The sequence below is a fragment of the Rhinoderma darwinii genome, chromosome 5 (assembly GCF_050947455.1).
Source record: "Rhinoderma darwinii isolate aRhiDar2 chromosome 5, aRhiDar2.hap1, whole genome shotgun sequence".
NCBI lineage: Eukaryota > Metazoa > Chordata > Amphibia > Anura > Rhinodermatidae > Rhinoderma > Rhinoderma darwinii.
Window position 1 is genome coordinate 316310478 of NC_134691.1, and position 19531 is coordinate 316330008.

The following is a 19531-nucleotide window of genomic DNA, read 5'->3' on the forward strand; positions in this document are numbered from 1 at the left end:
GGAAAATGTATGAAGTTTAAGAAAGATTTTTGACTTGCTGTAAGTGCCATAATTTACAGTGTAACTCCGGGCTTTACTGTACAAATTATGTCTCTGTTCTTTTTAGGGGAAAGCGGTCAAGCTGCATAAATCGTGTTCGACAGATCGGCCTGCAGGAGTGCTACAGCTGATTCTTGCCTTGCTGCCGTGGATTCGTCTTCTCCCTGTTACTGTTGTGATTGTCTGCAGCCATGCCAGCTTTATCGACGGGCGCTGGAAGTGACACGGGTAAGCTCGAGTGGTGCAATTGCTCTTAGTACTCGGGCTGTGCATCTATTTTAGTGTAATGAAAAATTCTGCAACTTTCAAATTTAGACTGGGTTCACACACTTTTAACTTGACATTTAATATGTTATGTACCATGATGCAGCAAACGTCAAATTGGCATTTTTAATGGCATGTGATGTGTAAGGGGCAAGTTAACGTTTGCTGCGTCATAGTAGCACGTTAAATGTCAAGATGAAGTTTGCTACATCTGCGTAACTGTTGTTTTATGTCTGAGCTGAACACATCTGATGACAAAATTGTACACCTTGCAGCGGTCCGGCATGCACAGCCAGACGGAAAAAAGCTGCATTCAACTTTTTTCTGTTCGGCGACGCAACTGATGCCATCCCACGCAAACCTGTCCCCATAGGAATCAAGTACAGGAGTGCAAAAATGCCTTATGGAATCATTACAGTAGGGTGAGATGAATGTAAAGGTGGCCTTGTTTGTTTTTTTCTACTTTCTCACCATTTTATAGATCTCGGTTTGCTTTCAGTGAATAGAAAATTCTCATTTACATCCAGAGAATGAAAAACTCCTACAGACCTAATGTTGCTACAATTTACTTGTTTCCTGATGCTTCTATAGTACCAACATATTCCAGAGCTCTCTATAGAGATTGCCTCACTCATATCAGTCCCGGTCCCCAATGAGGCTCACGTTCTAAATTCTAAAAACACACACTGGAGAGCCAAAATCATAGGAAACAGTGTAGCACAGAAAACTAGACTGTTTTAGTAGCTCCTGAGTTCCAGAAATAGTGTAGCTCACTGTGCTTCATTGTTTCCATAACTTCTATTCACTTCTAAGGCTATGTTCACACGGGGTATTTTGCCGAGTTTTTTGACGCGGAAACCGCGTCGCAAAACTCTGCAGAAACGGCCCGAGAACGCCTCCCATTGATTTCAATGGGAGGCGTCGGCGTCTTTTTCCCGCGAGCAGTAAAACTGCCTCGCGGGAAAAAGAAGCGACATGCCCTATCTTCGGGCGCTTCCGCTTCCGACCTCCCATTGACTTCAATGGGAGGCAGGAGAAAGCGTATATCTCACTGTTTTATGCCCGCGGCGCTCAATGGCCGCGGGCGAAAAACGGCGCGATAATTGCCGCGAAAATCGGCGTGCAGGGAGAGGAATATCTGCCTCAAAGTTCCAAACGGAATTTTGAGGCAGATATTCCTCCCCCAAAATACTCCATGTGAACATAGCCTTAGGGAGTTCCGTAAACAATGTAGCAAAACCTGCTCGGCTGTTTCCAAAAGAAGTCTGGCTCAGTGGCCGGACCCCATAAAGCAGCAGAAAGCAGGTCAGGGGGCCCCGTCCTAGATATAGGTGCGGGTCCCAGAGGTGGGACCCGCATCTATCGGACATTTTTGGTCATATTAGACATATTTGCCATATCCTGTGGATATGCCATAAATGTCCCCTCTAACTGATAGCAAGCGGAGAACTACCTACCTCAGCATTCAACTGTTAGGAACATATTTACTTGATTTACTTAATCTGGTCAAGTTCCTGTTCGATCTATTGGAGCGCAGTCAATTAATGGTAATGTCAATCCTACTACAATTGCTCCTGAACAATTTCCGTACATGATTATTTATGGTTACTAACCGTACTATTGATCAATTGATTTGTAGCTTTTTTTAGGGGTGTTAGATTTCCTTAACCTGTTAGGGTGTATTTAGATGCGCTGGTAGTCTGCCCCGCAGTCAAAAAACACATGTTTTACTGCAGTTTTGCAAAACTGTGGCAATTTACAATAAAATAAATGTGTTTTTTGACCATGCAGCAGAATACCAGCCCATATAAATACACCCTTAGGGCCTGTTCACACCGAGTTTTTTGCAGGCAGAAAATTATGGGTTCTAATAAGAGATGCTACAGAATTTTAATTTTATGGGAAATGCAAGTATTTGCTAAAACAGATATGTCGGGATAGATGACCGGTCCCCTTTAAATACAAATATAAAGGATGGAATCTGCAATGATGTTCTGTACAGTGTGTTACATCAATATACAGAAGTGTCGGGAACATATTCTGTGGTCTCCGTCCCTCCTCGATCTTCTTGCTCCAAGCCCAGTAAAGCATGCCCCGGTAACCTGCCAGTTTATTGGGGTTGTCTAGTGATCCTGCCTGAATTCAGAAATAGGATGAAGTAACACTGACTTACTTTTGACAAAGTGGAAACTGTAAGCATTGCTGTGTCCTTTTTATGAATACTATTAAACTTTACGGTGTTGTTCTGGGCTTCGGATCTATGTTCTTTAGTGTTTAATACCCCCAGGTTGCCGTAAAAAGGATTTTTGCCCAAGTTGAATTTTGGTGTATCTTACACAAATACAGACAAATATTTAATGAAAATGCACATACTTGTGTTTTATAAGGTAGACGTTTACTTTATGTGTACGGATGGAGCTCATGCTTTCAAGTATGTAAAAAGTGATGTAACACAAGGACCACATTTTTAATCATTTAACAGCCCTTTATAGCTTCCACAGACCTGTTCTAATAATGAAGCTATGAGGGATATGACAAGAATGGCGATATTGGATTTCTCTAGACTAACAGTAAATTTTTCCACTCTGATGTCAAGAATGTTGAGCATCTGGAAAGTGCAGTGCAAGTGAATGAATGGTTTGCTGGAAGAACCGTCTTTTTTTTTTTTCTTTTCTTTTTAAGAATTCTTCTCAAAGGAACAAGTGGTTTCATATACTTTATAATACTCTGGTTGGTAAAATGTTATTGTTGAACACACTTCTGGGTGTTCGCAAGAGGTTTTCCAAGCTCGCGAAGATGTGTGCGAGTCACCGGTGGGCTGTTTGTAAAGCGGAGGCAGTTCAGGCTCATACTTCCCTTCTTACTTACAGTATTTGCAGGAAGAAAAAATTGGTGGACCATAAATGGCGCTGCTGGTAATAAAGGTAGAAGCAGTTCCAGTGCTTTGAAATACAAATAATTTAGTGCAAAAGACTACGCGTTTCAAAGCTGACTTCATCAGGCCTAGTGTGCAGTGCCATAAAACAGTCAACTTATATAGTCCGTGTGGTCACATGCATAAGAGGTTTGGAAAAAACTGCAAAGTCATAGGTCAAAGTTCAACTCTGACATCACAAGGGATCATGGTGATGCAACTGCAGTTCAGAAAAAGAACTTCACTCAATGCAAAATAGACCACAACTTACATTTAAAATGTTAATACTTCAAACAAATAAGTGCAAATACACTGAGATCATTAAGAGCCGAGAAGGTACATAGAGTATAGAGTAGAGTAGGGGTCGACTCCCGTCCAATGTACCTCAGCAAAATGTAACAATGGTCAACATAATTAAGAAGTTGCTAAAGAAATGGATAAAAATATACATAAAGCGATGCTGCATAATTAAAGAACATAATGTGTGAGAGTGACCTATAAAGCAACATCAAGTACAAAAATTGTTGTGTGATGATGATGATACCTGATTAACAAACAATTATATAAAGATTGAGCAACAATAGCCATCTGACATCAATCAAGTGAACTTTCTGTGATATCGTTAAGGCCTTCAGGGTGCAAGCATGCTAGATTATAGATCCAATAATTTTCTCGCTGTTTTAAGCGGGGGGAATCTGTCGGCATTACCTGGAGGAATTTGTTCGATGGGTGTAATGGATATATTGTTGAAGTTACAGTTCTGTTTTAGTGCACAATGCCTCGACACACTCTGTTTGAGGTATCCATTATTCACATTAGAACGGTGCTTATTAATCCTTAATTGTATATTCTTGCCCCAAGTAAACTGCGTGATACTAAGCCCAGTCACCCTAGTATGTTCCCCTCACTTTGTGGTTCTTTCCGTTGTGGTCACTCAAGGTGCTTTTGTTGTAATAATATATCACATAGAACCACATCATACACTTCTGCCGTCACCCTTGAATCCTTCCACATTAAAACATTCCTTAATTGTGTTAGCGACTATGTGGTCTATTTATTGACATGCCCCTGCAATCTCCAATATATTGGTAGAACAGCACAACCCTTCGGCCTCATTCACACGGCAGGGTTTCCCGGCCGGGTGCCGGCCGTTAATAAATCGGCCGGCACCCGGCTGCATTAGGAATAATAGACCCCTAATGGGGCTATTCACACGACCGATTTTTTGACGGCCGGCAAAACCGGCCGTCAAAAAATAGGACGTGCTCTATCTTCGCCCGGGTACCCGGCCGCCCGGCTCCTATAGAAGTCTATGGGGCCGGGTAATACACGGCCATCACCGGGATGTGTCCCGAGTGATGGCCGGGTTTTCCGGAGCTTGCGCTCTATCTCCTCCTCCTCACAGCACAGAGTGCATGTGAGGAGGAGGAGTTGATGCCATTCTGACGAATGGCATCGCTGTACACTGTGTGGCAGGGCCGGGGTGTACAGCAGGTTGAAGGGAGCGCTGGCTCCCTTCCCCTGCTTGTTTTAAAAGCACCCTGGCCCGGCGACACCTTCGATGGCGCCGCTAGCAGCTGCAGCTGCGGCTGCTACTACTGTAGCGACGCCACTATAGCAGAGTGGGGAGGTATCTCCCCGCTCTGCTATGTGCTAGCCGCACTTTAGCTCCTTGAAGGAGCGGAATCCCCATGTTTTCGGGGATTCCGCTCCTGGACAGAGCGCTTGATGTCTCTGTCCATATCTGGGCAGTGACATCAGGGGAAACTCCTGAAGCGGAATCCCCGAACACATGGGGATTCCCCTTCAGGAGTTGCCGCTGATGTCACTGTCCGGATCTGCCCGGCCCGGCACGGATGCAAAACTTAATGCGAACCGGCCGGGCAAAATGGCCGATTTTACCGGCCGACACTCTGGCTCGGGAACGACCCGGTCGTGTGAATCCCGCCTTACAATGCAGGATTAATAAGCACCGTTCTAATGTAAATAGATACCTTAACCCCTTCCCGCTTTTGGGCGTGACTGTACATCCAGATACAAAGTGCGTTCCCACAAACGGGCGTACAGTCACGCCCTGTAGATAAAGTGAGCACAGGAGCTGTTCGCGCTTTATCTTCAGTGACTGTCAGCTGTCATACACAGCTGACATCCCGCTGCGATGTCTGTTAGCGCCGATCGCAGCCATTTAACCCCTTCAATGCGGCTGTCAATGATGTCGGCCGCATTGAAGTGGTTGACAGAGGGAGCTCCCTCTGTACCCCCGGGCCCCCCTACGATGGATCGCGGGTGGCGATCGTTGCTATGGCAACCAGGAAGCCGTTGCTAGGCACGAGGCAGGACCTAATAGGCTAGCTGTCAGATGATGAATGACCGTTACAATACACTGCACTTCATAAGTAGTGCAGTGTATTGTACCGGGGATCAGAAGACCAGATCTTCAAGTCCCCAGGTCAGTGTAAAAGATAAAGTGAAAAAAGTAAAAAAAAATGTTAAAGAAAAATAAATAAATAAAACTTGTAACTAATAAAAACAATAATCGCCCTGTTTCCCTGATCAACTCCTTTATTATTATAAAAAAAATAAAAACATTAAAAAAAACTATACATAATAAGTATTGCCGCGTTCGGAACGGCCTGATCTATAAAAATGTATAAAAATTTTAATAAAAAAACAATGACAGCGTTTTATTTTTTGGTCATCTTGTCTCAAAAAAAAATTGAACAAAAAGTTGCAAGTAACGCAAAATGGTACCAATAGAAACTACAGTTTGTCACGCATAAAACAAGTCCTAGATATCAACTAAAAAATACATAAGTTATGGCTGTCAGAAAATGGCGATACTAAAACATGATTTTTTTTAGAAAAGAGTATTTTTATTGTGGGAACGTAGTAAAACGTAAAAAAACTATATAAATTTGGTGTCGCTGTAATCTTATCGCCCCGCAGAATAAAATTAACATGTTGTTTATACTGCACGGTGAACACTGTAAAAAAAAAAACAAAAAAAAAAAGTGCTAGAATGGCTGTTTTTTGGTTTCCTCATCTCCTAAAAAAAATTGAATAAATAGTGATAAAAAAAAATCACATGTACCCCAAAATGGAACCAATAAAAATTACAGCTCGTTCCACAAAAAACGCGCCCTCACACAGCTCCGTCAATGGAAAAATAACACGTTATGACTCTCAAAACGCAATGATGCTAAATGAAGGCCCAGACTCATTTTTTAGGTCCAGTAGAATTTCACTAAATACCCCACATCATCATTTGCTGGACCCCACAGTTGGACCCTGTAGATGCAGCGGAGATGAGGAAACTTTAGGTCCTTGTGCGGCTTCATTCACCCCATTATTACATCATCCTATTATGACCGCCCAGTTTACATATGCCCTGATGTACTCCACCCAGTTTACATATACCCTGATGTACTCCGCCCAGCTTACATATACCCCCACATTATAAGCTGAAATACCAGTAAAACACAAAGCAAAATCTGTGCTTCAAAAGCCAAATGGTGGTCCAACTGAGCCTGGCAGTGTGCCCAAACCGCAATTTATGACCACGTATGGGGTATTAATGTATTCTGGAGAACCCGCTTAACAATTTATGGGATGTGTGTCTACGGTGGTACAAGCTGGGCACAACACATTGGGCACTGAAATGGCATATGTGTGGAAAACAGCAATTTTCAGTCTGCAACATCTATTGTTTACTCATTTTTGCAAAACACTTGTGCGGTCAAAATGCTCACTACACCCCTAGATAAATTCTTTGATGGATCTAGTTTCCAAAATGGGGTAATTTTTCGGGAGTACCACTGTACTGATACTATAGCTCAATGCAACATGGTGTCAAAAAATGAATCTTGTAAAATCTCCACTCCAAATACTAAATGGCGCTCCTTCCCTTTAGAGCCTTGCTGTGTGTCCAAATAGCCTTTTATGACCACATGTGGGGTATTTTCCTACTCTGAAGAAGTTACTTTACAAATATTATGGTACTTTTTCTCTTTTATTTGTTGAGAAAATGAAAAATTTTGAACAAATTCTACGTGTTATTGGAAAAAAATGTAATTTTTCATTTTCACTGCCCATTTGTAATAAAATCTATGAGACACCTGTGGGGTCAAAATGCTCACTACCCCGCTAGATGAATTCCTCAATGGGTGTAGTTTGCAAAATGAAGTCACTTTTGGGGAGTTTCCACTGTACTGGTACCTAAGGGGCTTTGCAAATGCGATTGGTGCAGAAAAAACCAGCAAAATATGCTCGCCAAATGGCGCTCCTTCCCTTCTGAGCCCTGATGTGTATTCATACAGTCGTTTATTACCACATATGGGGTATTTCCCTACTCTGGAGAAGTTGCTTTGCAAATGTTACGGTGCTTTTTGTCCTTTTATTTGATGAGAAAATGAAACATTTTGACCTAAAGCTACATCTTAGTGGAAAAAATGTACATTTTTACTGCACATTTCTAATGAAATCTATTTAAAAAAATGGGGGGTCAAATTGCTCACTACACCCCTAGTTGAATTCCTCTAGGGGTTTAGTTTCTCAAATGCAGTCACTTTTTGGGGGTTACCACTGTACTGGTACCTTAGGAGCTTTACACATGAGACATGGTGCAGAAAAACCAACACCGCAAAATCAGCGCTGCAAAAGCTAAATTGCGTGCCTTCCCTTCTGAGCCATGATGTGTATTCATACAGTGGATTATTACCACATATGGGGTATTTCCGTACTCTGGAGAAGTTGCTTTACAAATTTTGGGGTGCTTTTCCTCATTTATTTGTTGAAAAAATTTTAAATTCTGAGGTAAAGCTACATCTTATTAAAAAATAATGTAGTTTTTCATTTTCACTGCCCAATTCTAATGAAATCTATGAAATACCTGTGTGGTCAAAATAATCACTACACCCCTAGATGAATTCCTCTAGGGATGTAGTTTCCCAAATGGAGTCACTTTTGGGGGGGTTTCCTTTGGTTTTTTTTGTAAACAAATTTTATTGAGTTTTATAACATTATTACAAAAAAAAGAAACTCAGATATTATATATCAAAATTGATCCATGAGAAAAGGAGATGTACAATAACAGCAACATATTGCAGTAGATATGACAAAGAATACAGTATTCTACAGCATTCACAGTATCACAGATGTACATTGAGGTACTTGTTGTTGCAAATAACATTAGATCACTAACTAAACAATCAAACTTAACCCCCCCCCCCCACCATAGCTCAGGGGCCCATCAGTTTTCAATTAATCTCCAATAGAAACCAATGTACGAAAACAGGACATCAGATCTATATATCTACATGTTCAAGCTTCATTCACCCCCTCTCCTTGCAATAGACCTTCACTGAGGCCCCAGGTTACCTAACGTCCCCGCAACCGCTCTTGTCAAATACCAGGACGTGTAATGAAATGGTGCCATGAATTCCACAATCTCGCTTTGTTGATAATGCTTGCAGATAAAGATCTTCCATTTCTGGAAGAACTTGGAAGCTTTGGCTTCCGGTGTACGCTCTATATCTAACTTATCCATATGTATACCCTTCTTCATCTGGTACATTAGGTCTTTAAGTGAAGGTATAAGGGGCGTAAGCCATCGAGCCAATAAGCATCTTTTAGCAATCAGCAAATATACATGTAGGGCTTGCGGCACACTAGGAAGATCGGGAAAGACATGGTACAGCAGAGATAGGGGGTCCAGGGTAAGTGAGATTTCCCAAGTATCCTTTATAAATTGCACTATCTCGATCCAATACGGAACGAGTTTGGGACACTTCCACAATCCATGCAGAAGATCAGTTTTGGGAGTGGCACATCTTGGGCAAGCCTCCAATCTATCTGGCGTATTTGGGTGTGGGGGTATATTGAAACCATAAATAGCGCGATGTAGAAACTTAAAATGTGTCTCACGCCATTGCTCATTTACTACCGCTTTTCTCACTTTCAACCACCCTTCCAGAATTTGTTGAGATAATTCTGAGACCGGGAACTCTCTGTTCCATGCTTTAAACAAAAGTGCTGTCGTAGACCTCCCCTGTTGATCCCGAAATGTTTTATAAAGAAGCGATAAGGAGGTTTTAGATGGAGGAGACTCAATCATAGTATCAGTAGGGTTTTCCAAATACGCCTGTGTCACATCTCGACTTAGGGAGTGTATGAAAGAGCGTAGCTGACAGTAAGCCAACTGATGATGCAAAGGGACATTAAATGTATCTACCAATTCCTGAAAGCTCCTTACACGATTTTCAGAAGGGTGCAGAATGTGCCTGAGTGTTGTGATGCCCAAAGCACGCCAATGCCGAAAATCTGAGTTTTCTCTCCCCTGTGCGAAACCCGGGTGTCCCCATATATTCATGTGTGGGGATAGACGCTGAGGGAGCCCAAATGAAGACTTAAGGGACTTCCATTCCATTATAGTATCTTGTAATAATATGCGTCGTCTCACATTGTCAGGAAGCATACCAAAAGCAGTGCAATAATGATGACAACTGCAGCGGGTACACCACTCCTGCCTCTAGGGAATAGTTGGAATAGAAGTTAGATCGCTGCAACCAGTCTATCCCGTGACGAGCCAGGCATGCTAAATTGTACCTACGGAGGTCAGGGAAATTAAGGCCTCCCAGGTCTTTGGGTAACATAAGCTTCCTCAGCGCTATCCTTGGTCGTTTTTGAGACCAAATAAAGGAAGTAAAGGCAGCATTAAGTTTAAAAATATCAGTGTGTTTAAGGAGAAGGGGTATGGTCCGCATCGGGTATAGTAATCTGGGAAAGCTTATCATCTTAAGTAAATGACATTTTCCCATAAAAGATAATGGCAAGCTGCGCCACCTCGTTAATTCATTAACCAATTTAGACAACAGGGGAGGGTAGTTGAGAGTATATATGGAGTCTGGGGTACGGCCTATATGGATTCCCAGATATTTAATTTAACTTTTGGCAATGGTCACCGGGATGTTTAAAGTGGACCAGTTAGATGAGGCCCGTGTCCGAGACAAATCTAGGATTTCACACTTCGCCACATTCACCTTAAACCCGGAGGAGGCCTCGAAAGCCCTCAGCAGGTCAAAAACCCGAGGAAGCTCCCTAAGCGGGTCTGATAAAAAGACCAAAACATCATCTGCAAAATATGACGCCTTAATTACTGTCGAGCCTACCGTTATACCATGAATATCCCCATCAGCCTCCAATGTCCTAATAAAAGGTTCAAGGGCTATGTTAAAAAGAAGAGGGGAAAGCGGACAACCTTGTCTGGTACCCTTAAATAGAGGAATAGGGGGTGACAGAAAACCAGGAGTGTATACCCGTGCTGACGGTTCTGTGTAAAGTGCGGTCAAGTATGTGCGAAAAGGGCCTACTATATGCATGGAATCTAGAGTCCTACCCAACCATCCCCAGTCCACCCCATCAAAAGCTTTTTTGGCATCCATGGTAAGGATCGCTGGGGATGGATGAGCAGAAGTATTAAGATTTAAGTCATCTAGAACGCTCAAAATCCTCCGTATGTTTGACACTGCTGAGCGGCCCTTAACGAAGCCCACCTGGCTAGGAGAAATTAACCTGGGGAGAATGAAGGCAAGTCTATCTGCCATTATTTTAGACATCAACTTCAGGTCAAAATTAATTAACGAGATTGGTCGGTATGAAGTTGCTAGAGCAGGATCCTTATCCTGTTTCGGTAAAACCTTTATATATGCGACATTAGAGGCTGGTGTAATCGGCTGCCCGGACAGGTAACCATTATATAGTTTTAGCAAGCATGGAGCCATTTGATCCCTCAGAGCTTTGAAATATTCACCAGTATACCCATCGGGGCCTGGCGCTTTATTGAGTTTCAAGGAATTGATAGCAGATTTGAGCTCATCTTCCGTAATTGGGGAATCTAACAAGACTTTCTCTTCCTCGGTAAGAACAGGCAAGTTTAGGGAGTCTAAAGAAAGAGGAGTCACCCCAGGTGTGCTCTGGCGACTAGCGTATAAATTGGCGTAAAAGTCCCTCAAGATGGAATTAATCTGTTTGGGGTGATTCTGCATCTGGCCCAATTGATCCTTCAACCTAGCGATAACAGAGTGTGCCCATGGACCTTTTGAGAGCCTAGCCAGGAGACTGCCTGCCTTATTGCCAAATCGAAACAATTTCGCCTCTAAGGCCGAGCGCTTCAATTTCTCACCCTTCTCTAACCATAGCTCGTAGTCGTTTTTGGCTTTTTTCCAGGATTCTCTATTAACCGGAGAAGGCGAATTCTGGAAAAGAGTGTAAGATGCCCTGAGAGTTGCACTGTAAGTCTCAATTTTTTGCTTAGTAACTTTCTTAAAATTAGCGACATATGCCATAATGTGGCCCCGCATGACTACCTTTGCTGTATCCCAATAAAGCTGAGTGCTATCTGCATGGGCTCCATTTGTCAATTCAAACTCCTGCCACCATCCTTTAAGTTTGACTTGGAAGGATTCCTCCGTAGCCAGATTTGACGGAAATCTCCATAAGTAATCAGTACCATGGGGGAAGCAATCATGTACTTCCAATACTACAGGGAAATGATCCGAGATAAGCATCTGCTCAATTGCACACCCTCGCATTCGTTGCAGTAAAAGCGGAGATGCTAACATATAGTCGATGCGGGACCAGGATTGATGTGGATGTGAATAATGGGAATATTCCCTACCGTCTGGGTTATGAAGTCTCCAGATATCCGTCAAATCGGTGGCTGCAAGGAATTTTTTTAATATCATTTCACTTGCCCTGAACTGCGGTGGTCCTATCTTCGCTCGGGTGTAAAACGACATTTAGGTCACCTCCTAAAATTTTATGCGGGTGTCGATCTGCTCCAATTGTAGTGCTTAAATTATGAAAAAAGGATGAGCTATGCGTATTTGGGCCATAAACATTGTACAGACTGATTCGTTCTGTGGAGCCAGTAAGTAGCACATTTATCCAGCGACCTGCCGAGTCTCTGGACACCTGTGTCACTGTTGAGGAAAACTTTTGGTGTACAAGAACAAGAACTCCAGCTTTCGAATCGACAGCCGAGGATCCGAACACTTGGCCTACCCATAATCTTTTCATCCTAAAGAAATCTGCCTCTGCCAAGTGCGTTTCTTGTAAGAGCGCTGTGTCTTCACGCAAACGCTTCAGGTGACGCAGTACCATCATTCGTTTATGTGGAGACCTTAGTCCTTTGACATTCCAGGATATAATTCTCATATAAGAGCAATTAAATATACGGTACGGATATAGATGCCCCTGAGCATGGATTCCCACAACATAAACTGGCTGATCAACCGTTTAACTAGAAACAATAAAACAATCCCCGCACTGAAGGTGTGGATTAATACCTTATCTCCCACCCATTGGTGCAATAAGACTTCGCTTATTTCCGACACGCAGAAATACATTACCAAAAAAGCAACTAGGTTAGGTATCATAGAACAATTACCTTCAGTAGCCTTCCGTTCCCCCCTACCTAAGTAGAATCAACTGGGGTAGCTGAATAAAGAACAACATGAAACAGTATGTCCATACCACATCTTCCATATCGGCAAGGCTCCGAGGAAGTGAAGACCCGCCATCTAGGCCATTCTCACTTGATCTGGTAGGTAATATAAAAGCCGACTCAAAGCAGGAACTCATCGGTGAATAAAGAACGACTCTGTCCGTCCGTTTTCGCCATCGAAATCTTGTCAGGTATCAGCTGAAACCAGACGCCCCACCCGCTGAGGCTTCGGAGAAGATGGAGGAATTGCAGTAATATCCCGACTGTCTTCTATACTCTGCCTCAGAAATCCAGGGGCTGACCGAAGAGGGGAATCCTTCGAAGTTGAGGGCTTCAAGCTTGCAAGGGCCTCTTCCGGAGATTGGAACGATTCGAATGATCCATCCGATTGAAAAACTTTTAGAACCGCGGGGTACAATAAAGCGAATTTCATCTGGCGTTTGTACAGATCTGAGCAAATTTGAGAGAATGCTCGCCTTTTCTTAGTAACCTCCTCCGAGAAGTCTCCTAAAATAAGGATACGATGGAGTTTGTAATCTAGTCCATCTTTCCTGTTCTTGAAGGATTTGAGCACAGACATCTTGTCAGGGTAATCTAGGTACTTTACAATTACTTGCCTCGGGCGATCTCTCACTGTATTCACATCGCTGCGGTTATCCGACTTTGCCGCACGCATATCAGCTCCAATTCTATGTGCTCTTTCCACCCTGCATGGATGGTGTATGCCCAAAGCTGCCGGCAGATCCAGCTCACATAGACGTCTCAGATCTTTAGCTGGCACCGATTCTGGTAAGCCGACGATGCGCAGATTATTCCGCCGAGAGTGGTTCTCTAGATCTTCTACCCGCTCCCACAATTTCTTGTTTTCCAACCGGGTATCTCGTACGAGGAGTTGTACCTCCACAAGTCCAGAATCCATATTCTGAATCACCGTTTCCAGCGTATCTAGTCGTTCCTCGTGCTGTGTCACTGAGGTATGCAGGTGTGATAATGAGGTTTCTATCGTTTTAGATAGGGATTCCTGCAAATCCGGGGTAATTAATTGTGCCACCTGTATCGCCAGTTGTTTGTAATCCATGACACTAAATGTGTCGCCTGTGCCCCGTACTTGTGAGGAGCTGAGCTCCGAGTGTTCAGGCAAGACACCAGGCGGGTCAGGCCCGTCCGCCATATTGGGCGGTTGTTCAGCCACGTGGCCTGATTTGCTTTGCGTCTTGGATTTCCCCATTACTGAGACAAATCTGTCCATTCACTCACCGGTCGATCGGGTACTGCGCCCGGAAGATGGCTGGGTGATCTGTGCTTCCCCAGAGACTGTAAGTACGATCTGTCAGGGTGATATGTGGAACGGAGGCAGGAGCGCTCTCAGGCGTGCATCTCTACATGCCGGGGCCGGAACCGGAAGTCTTCCTTTGTTTTTGCACCACAAGACCTCTTCTAACCTGACATGGTGCCTGAAATATAATTTAAGAAAAGGAAGGCCGAAAAATCCACTAGGTGCTTCTTTGCGTCTGGGGCCTTTGTTTCAGGCCCGTAGCACACTAGGGCCACATGTGGGATATTTCTAAAAACTGCAGAATCAGGGCAATAAATATTCAGTTGTGTTTCTCTTGTAAAAACCTTCAGTATTACAGGAAAATGGATTAAAATGGAATTTCTGCAACAAAAAAAAATGACATTTGCAAATTTCCCTTCCACTTTGCTTTAATTCCTGTGACACACATAAAGAGTTAAGAAACTTTCTAAATGCTGTTTTGAATACTTTAAGGGGTGCAGTTTTTAAAATGTGATTTGTGGGTGTTCCTAATATATAAGGCCCTCAAATCTACTTCAGTTCTGAACTGTTCCCTAATAAAATAACCTTTTGACATTTTCTTGAAAATATTAGAAATTGCTGCTAAATTAATAAGCCTTGTAACGTCCTAGAAAAATAAAAGGATGTTCAAAAAATGATGCAAACATAAAGTAGACATATGGGAAATGTTAACTAGTCAGTATTTTGTGTGGTATAACTATCTGTCTTACAAGCAGATACATTTTGAATTTAGAAAAATGCTAATTATTGAAAATTTTCTCTAAATTTTGGTGTTTTTCACAAATAAATATTGAATTTATCGACCAAATTTTTCCACTAACATAAAGTACAATATGTCACGAGAAAACAATCTCAGAATCGCTTGGCACATTGGACTTTGTTACTGGCAAAATGTGGTTGATACATTCAGTATTTAAATGTGAAAAAATCAAAAATTTTGCGAAAAATTGCAAATATTAGCATTTTTCGAAATTTAAATGGATCTGCTTGTAAGACAGGCAGTTATACCACACAAAATAGTCGCTAATTAACATCCCCATATGTCTACATTAGATTGACATCATTTTTTGAACATGCTTTTATTTTTCTAGGACGTTGCAAGGCTTAGAACTTTAGCAGCAATTTCTCACATTTTCAAGAAAATTTTAAAAGGCTATTTTTACAGGGGCCAGTTCAGTTGTGAAGTGGCTTTTAGGGCCTTATATATTAGAAACCTCGTTTTAAAAACTTCACCCCTCAAAGTATTCAAAACAGCATTTAGAAAGTTTCTTAAAGAGGCTCTGTCACCAGATTCTCAAATCCCTATCTCCTATTGCATGTGATCGGCGCTGCAATGTAGATAACAGTAACATTTTTAGTTTTTTTTAAAAACGTTCATTTTTGGCCAAGTTATGAGCTATTTTATATATATATATATATATATATATATATATATATATATATATATAATGCAAATGAGCTTTGAAATGGACAACTGGGCGTGTTTTTTTTCCCGTATGTCCAACTGGGCGTGTTTTTTTTCCCGTATGTCCAACTGGGCGTGTATTGTGTTTTTAACTGGGCGTGTTTACTTGTTTTACTAACTGGGCGTTGTGAATAGAAGTGTATGATGCTGACGAATCAGTGACCAATCAGCATCATGCACTCCTCTCCATTCATTTACACAGCACATAGTGTTCTTACTAGAACAATGTGCAGCCACATACACAAGTGTCCTGATAATGAATACACATGACCTCCAGCCTGGACGTCATGTGTATTCACAATCCTGACACTTCTGAATCTTTTCTGTGAGATTCCAGCAAGCCACGTGTAATCTCACGAGATTACGAGGTAAACGAGATTTCGTTTCCCTTGCTGGAAATCTCACAGAAAAGATTCAGAAGTGTCAGGATTCTGAATACACATGACGTCCAGGCTGGAGGTCATGTATATTCATTATCAGGAAACTTGTGTATGTGGCTGCACATCCTTCTAGTAAGAACACTATGTGCTGTGTAAATGAATGGAGAGGAGTGCATGATGCTGATTGGTCACTGATTGGTCAGCATCATACACTTCTATTCACAACGCCCAGTTAGTAAAACAAGTAAACACGCCCAGTTAAAAACACAATACACGCCCAGTTGGACATACGAAAAAAACCACGCCCAGTTGTCCATTTCAAAGCTCATTTGCATATATATATATATATAATAGCTCATAACTTGGCCAAAAATGAACGTTTTTAAATAAAAAAAAACGTTACTGTTATCTACACTGCAGCACCGATCACATGCAATAGGAGATAGGGATTTGAGAATCTGGTGACAGAGCCTCTTTAACCCTTTAGACGTTTCACAGAAATTAAACCAACGTAGAGGTGAAATTTCCACATTTAATTTTTTGTTGTAGCAGAAAATTAATTTTTAATCCATTTTTTTTGTAACACAAAGTTTTACCAAAGAAATGCAACACAATAATTATTGCCCAGGTTCTGAAGTTTTAGGAAATATCCTACATGTGGCCCTAGTGCGCTAATGGACTGAAGCATCGGCCTCAGAAGCAAAGGAGCACCTAGAGGATTTTGGGCCTAATTTTTATTAGAATATATTTTAGGCACCATGTCAGGTTTGAAGGGCTCTTGCGGTGCCAAAACAGTGGAAATCCCCGAAAAGTGACTCCATTTGGGAAACTACACCCCTTAAGGAAATTATCTAGGGGTATAGTGAGCATTTTGACCCTACAGGTTTATTGCAAAAATTATTGGAAGTAGGTAGTGAAAATGAAAATCTACATTCTTTCAAAGAAAATGTAGGTTTAGCTAAAGGACTAAAGGAGAAAAAGCACCGCAAAATTTGTAAAGCAATTTCTCCCTGGTAAAACCGTACACCATATATGGTAATTAACGGCTGTTTGGACACACGGCAGGGCTTAGAAGGGAAAGAGCGCCATTTGGCTTTTGGAGCTCAAATTTAGCAGGAATGGTTTGCGGAGGCCATGTCACATTTGCAGAGCCCCTGAGGGGGACAAAACAATGAAAACGCCCAAAAAGTTACTCCATCTAGGAAACTCCACCCCTTGAGGAATTCATCTAGGGGTGTAGTGGTCATTTTGACCCCACAGGTGTTTCATAGAATTTATTAGAATTGGGCAGTGAAAATAAAAACAATCCTTTTTCTTCAAAAAGACGTAGCTTTAGCTCAAAATGTTTCATTTTCTCAACAAATAAAGTAAAAAAAGAACCCCAAGATTTGCAAAGCAACTTCTCTGGAGTACAGCAATACCTCATATGTGGTCATAAACGGCTGTTTGGGCACATGGCAAGGAACAGACGAGGAGTGGCATTTAGCACAGATTTTGCTGGATTGGTTTCTTACCACCATGTCGCTTTTGCAAAGCCACTTAGGTACCATTACAGTGGAAACTACCCAAAAGGGACTCCATTTATGATACTACACCCCTTGAGGAATTAATCTAGGGGTGTAGTGAGCATTTTGACCCCACAGCTGTTTCATAGATTTTATTTGAATTGTGCAGTGAAATTAAAAATTATATTTTTTTCCAATAAAACGTAGCTTTAGCGCGAATTTTTTCATTTTCTCAAAAAATAAAGCAGAAAAAGAATCCCAACATTTGTTAAGCAATTTCTCCCGAGTATGGCAATACCCCATATGTGGTTATAAACTTATTTTTGGGCACACGGCAGGGCTCAGAAGGGAAGGAGAGCTATTTGGCTTTCGGTGTACAGATTTGGCTGGATTGGTTTCTGGTTGCTATGTAGCATTAGCAAAACCCCTGTGGGATCAAAACAGTGGAAACCCCCCAAAAGTGACCCCCATTTTGGAAACTACACCCCTCAAGGTATTCACCTAGGGGTGTAGTGAGCATGTTAACCCCGCAGGTGTTTTGCAGAAATTAGTGTGTACTCGATATTGCAGAGTGAAAATGGGATTTTTCAATAGTTATCCCAATATGTGGTGCCCAGCTTGTGCCACCATAACAAGACAGCTCTCTAATTATTATGCTGTTTCCCGGTTTTAGAATCATCCTACATGGGGCCCTTATCTTTTGGCTGGACATTTGACAGGGCTCAGAATTGAGAGAATACCATGCAAAATTGAGGCCTAATTTGGCGATTTACACAGAATTGGTTCACAATTGCAGAGGCTCAGATGGGAAATAATAAAATAAAATCCCCAGAAGTGACCCCCATTTTAGAAACTACACCCCCTCAAGGCATTTATTAAGGTGTGTAGTGAGCATTTTCACCCCACAGGTCTTTTCCATAAATAAATGCGTATGGTGCAAAGTAAACATTTAAATTTTTCCCCAGATATGCCAATTCAGTGGCAAGTATGTCGTGCCCAGCTTATGCCACTGGAGACACACCCCCCAAATTTTTTTTAAAAGGGTTCTCCCGGGTATGGCGGTGCCATATATGTGGAAGTAAACTGCTGTTTGGGCACACTGTAGGGCTCAGATGGGTGGGAGCGCCATTTGGCTTTTGAAGCGTATATTTTGCTTGGTAGTAGTTTTGTTTGAGTATTGCTGTTTTTTCCGTTTATAATGTTGATGCATATGTAAGCTAGGCAGAGTATATCAGGGGCATAGTCTGATGGTATAATAATGCGGTAAACAATAAAATAATCCATATATGTGTGTTACGCTGTGAAGCAATCCTTTCTGCACAGGCTGGTGTCGCACTGATAAATGGTGTCTTTACTTATCCCCATTTTTGGTCCACACTCCGCACCTTTGCAGTTTGGGGAAATTTGCTGGGAAAGTGTTGTCCTGGTATAATAAGGTCACCGTTGCTTCGAGCAGATATGTTTGGGCCCTTCTTGGTTCTATAATTTTAGGGCCCCGATAAATCGCATCTTGAAACAGACAAAATGTTCCCCTCTGATCTGCACAACTGCATATTTTTTATTTCCTGACTTATGGAAGCCTTAACTTATTTTATTTTTTCATAGACGTAGAGGTAAGAGGGCTGTTTTTTTGCGGGACGAGCTGTAGTTATTATTGGTACCATTTTGGGGTACATGCGACTTTTTGATTACTTTTTATGAGAGGCAAGGTGACCAAAAACAGCAATTCTGGCATAGTTTTTTTTTTATACAGCGTTCACCATGCGTTATAAATTACATGTTACCTTCATTCTGCAGGTCAGTACGATTCCGTCGATACCTAATTTATGGCACTTTTTTATGTTTTACAACTTTTCTGTCGCCATGTTGTGAAAACCATAACTTTTTAATTTTTGTCGACGGAGCTGTATTAGGGCTTGTTTTTTGCAAGACGAGCTATAGTTTTTATAGGCACCATTTTTGGATACATGCGACTTTTTGATCACTCTTTATTTCAATTTTTGTAGGCCAAAGTGTCCAGAAATTCTGGCATAATTTTTTACTTTTTTTTTACGCCGTTCACCGCGTGGAATAAATAACATCATAATTTTATAGTTTAGGCCGTTACGGTCGCGGCGATATCAAATATGGTTTATTTATTTTTTTTC

General features: G+C 41.8%; 1 protein-coding gene across 2 annotated transcripts in view; it reads left to right on the top strand.

Moving 5' to 3' along the window:
• Positions 1-19531, top strand: part of MPP7 (MAGUK p55 scaffold protein 7) — a 304195-nt gene that overhangs the window by 103767 nt on the left and 180897 nt on the right. For both annotated transcript variants that reach the window (XM_075827506.1, XM_075827508.1), the window contains exon 3: positions 107-267. In XM_075827506.1, the coding sequence (XP_075683621.1) occupies positions 231-267 (37 nt within the window). In that variant the 5' untranslated portion in view covers positions 107-230. The remainder of the gene's footprint in view (positions 1-106; positions 268-19531) is intronic.